At 41.2% G+C, this 2441-nt stretch overlaps 1 protein-coding gene across 1 annotated transcript; it reads left to right on the plus strand.

The window, feature by feature from the left end:
* Nucleotides 1-209: 209 nt before the first annotated feature.
* LOC107804364 (phosphoserine aminotransferase 2, chloroplastic) lies at nucleotides 210-1850 on the plus strand. Its single transcript, XM_016628254.2, has one exon. It carries the CDS (start codon nucleotides 294-296, stop codon nucleotides 1608-1610), a length of 1317 nt encoding a protein of 438 aa, XP_016483740.1. The 5' UTR covers nucleotides 210-293; the 3' UTR covers nucleotides 1611-1850.
* The last annotated feature ends 591 nt before the right edge of the window (nucleotides 1851-2441 follow it).

Below are 2441 nucleotides of genomic sequence, written 5' to 3' on the forward strand. Positions count from 1 at the left end.
ATAGCAAGGTATAGAGACAACACTATTGTAGCTACTTGTACCTTTTCATTGTGGTTAATTGTTTTCTTTTTTATTATTAATAAAATAACTACTAGGCATGTCTAGTAGTATAATTTGTCAAAAAAAAAAAAAAAAACAATCCCTAATCTACTTTATGTGAAAGAAATCTTTTCTCACTTTCCCTAGTATATATAAATACACACCAACTTTATCATTTTTCCTCTGCATCGCCCAACCCTCTCAACACCCAGAGCCAAAGGGAAAAGAAATAGGCAAACAACAATCTAATACCCATGGCTATGTCAGCTGCCACCTCCCAATCTTTCCTCCTCAACAACCCCACCACCCACCAGAACCACCCATCCCTCAAATCCACCACCCACCTCGCCACCTTCTCCACCACCCATTTCCACCCTACCACCACCCTCACCTCTACATACAAATCTGTATCTATAACCTGCTCAGCCGCCAGCTCAACCACAACCACCCCCCTCCAAACAGCTTCATCCTCCACCTCCTCAGATCGGGTCTTCAACTTTGCTGCGGGCCCCGCTACCCTCCCTGAAAACGTCCTCCAAAAAGCCCAAGCCGACCTCGTCAACTGGCGCGGCTGTGGCATGTCCGTCATGGAAATGAGCCACCGTGGCAAAGAATTCCTCTCCATTATTCAAAAAGCCGAATCAGATCTCAAAACCCTCCTTAATATCCCCGAAAACTACGCCGTTCTCTTTCTCCAAGGCGGCGCCACCACCCAATTCGCGGCCCTTCCCCTCAACCTCTGCTCACCGGACGACGCCGTGGATTACGTCGTCACCGGTTCGTGGGGTGACAAGGCATACAAAGAGGCAGTTAAATACTGCAAGCCTAACGTCATTTGGAGTGGCAAATCTGAAAAATACACCAAGATCCCGACTTTCGATTCTTTACAACAAACCCCAGACGCCAAGTATTTGCATATATGCGCCAATGAAACTATTCACGGAGTTGAATTCAAGGATTATCCTAAACCCAGTAATGAAAAGACCATCCTTGTTGCTGACATGTCATCCAATTTCTGCTCAAAGCCAGTTGATGTTAGCAAATTTGGTGTTATTTACGCTGGTGCCCAGAAGAATGTTGGTCCATCTGGGGTTACAATTGTTATAATAAGGAAAGATTTGATTGGAAATGCACAGGAAAGTACACCTGTGATGTTGGATTACAAGATCCATGCTGAGAACAATTCATTGTATAATACACCCCCTTGTTATGGGATTTACATGTGTGGGCTTGTATTTGAAGATCTGTTGGCACAAGGTGGATTGGTGGAAGTTGAGAAGAAGAATAAGAAAAAGGCTGAGATTTTATACAATGCTATTGATTCAAGCAATGGGTTTTTTAGGTGTCCAGTTGAGAAATCAGTGAGGTCATTGATGAATGTGCCATTTACATTGGCTAAACCAGAATTGGAGGCTGAGTTTGTGAAGGCAGCAGCTGTTGAGAAGATGGTGCAGCTGAAAGGGCATAGGTCTGTTGGAGGAATGAGAGCTTCAATATACAATGCTATGCCTTTGGCTGGTGTTGAAAAGTTGGTTGCTTTCATGAAGGATTTCCAAGCTAAGCATGCTTGATTAGTATTTTGTTGTGTTATATTTTTCTTTTTATGCTTTCATTATTTTCTTTTGGTGTCTTTATGTTCTGTTGGTTTATTTGGGTTTAAGAGGCAAAATGCAGCAACGTGAATGATACTTAAGCATATCTCGGTCCTATTGATTCTTGTGTACTTCTAGGAGTTCCTTAGAAATATGAAAACTATTATTAGTACTAGAAGCTTAATGAAAAAAAGATTATCTTTTGCTTTGTTTCTTTCATTGTTGAGCTGTTGGATCTCCATTTTATGAGGAAACTTTTGTACTATGGTTAAGTATAGCTGAAATCTTTTCAAGATTTGCAGGGGTTGTGTTTGTAGACTTGTAGGGGCAGAACAGTAGGACGAATTTATTCTGCTTAATATTGGACGTGCCATGTTATTTGTTAGTGTTACCGAATCGTGAGAGATCCGCACACCTTAGATTCCCCTGTTTTCAACTGTTGTTGACTTCTAACTTGTCGGTAGTGTAATGGTCCCATTGATTGCTGCTTTGGGACCTGCTACCAACCTCTGTGTAGGTATAGTTATTATCTAAAATTGGAGATTTAAGCAAACTTGGTTAAGTGGAATTGCTAATAACACCCACCAATAACAAGGGGTTGGTAGGAAAGGGGTTTATAGATGGGAGTGCTGATGAAAGGATGATTAGCCAAGAACCATGAATGGTATCTGAACAAAAATTGGATCAAGCATTTATCTGTACGTGAAATTTTTGAATAAACCAAGTCAAAAGAATATGAAATCACAAACAAAACGGCAAAGGATTACTGAAAAATGATGTGGGTTGAGTGGCCAAGGGATAGCAATTGTT

This window comes from Nicotiana tabacum, chromosome 17 (assembly GCF_000715075.1).
Source record: "Nicotiana tabacum cultivar K326 chromosome 17, ASM71507v2, whole genome shotgun sequence".
In the NCBI taxonomy this organism is placed as follows: Eukaryota; Viridiplantae; Streptophyta; class Magnoliopsida; order Solanales; family Solanaceae; genus Nicotiana; species Nicotiana tabacum.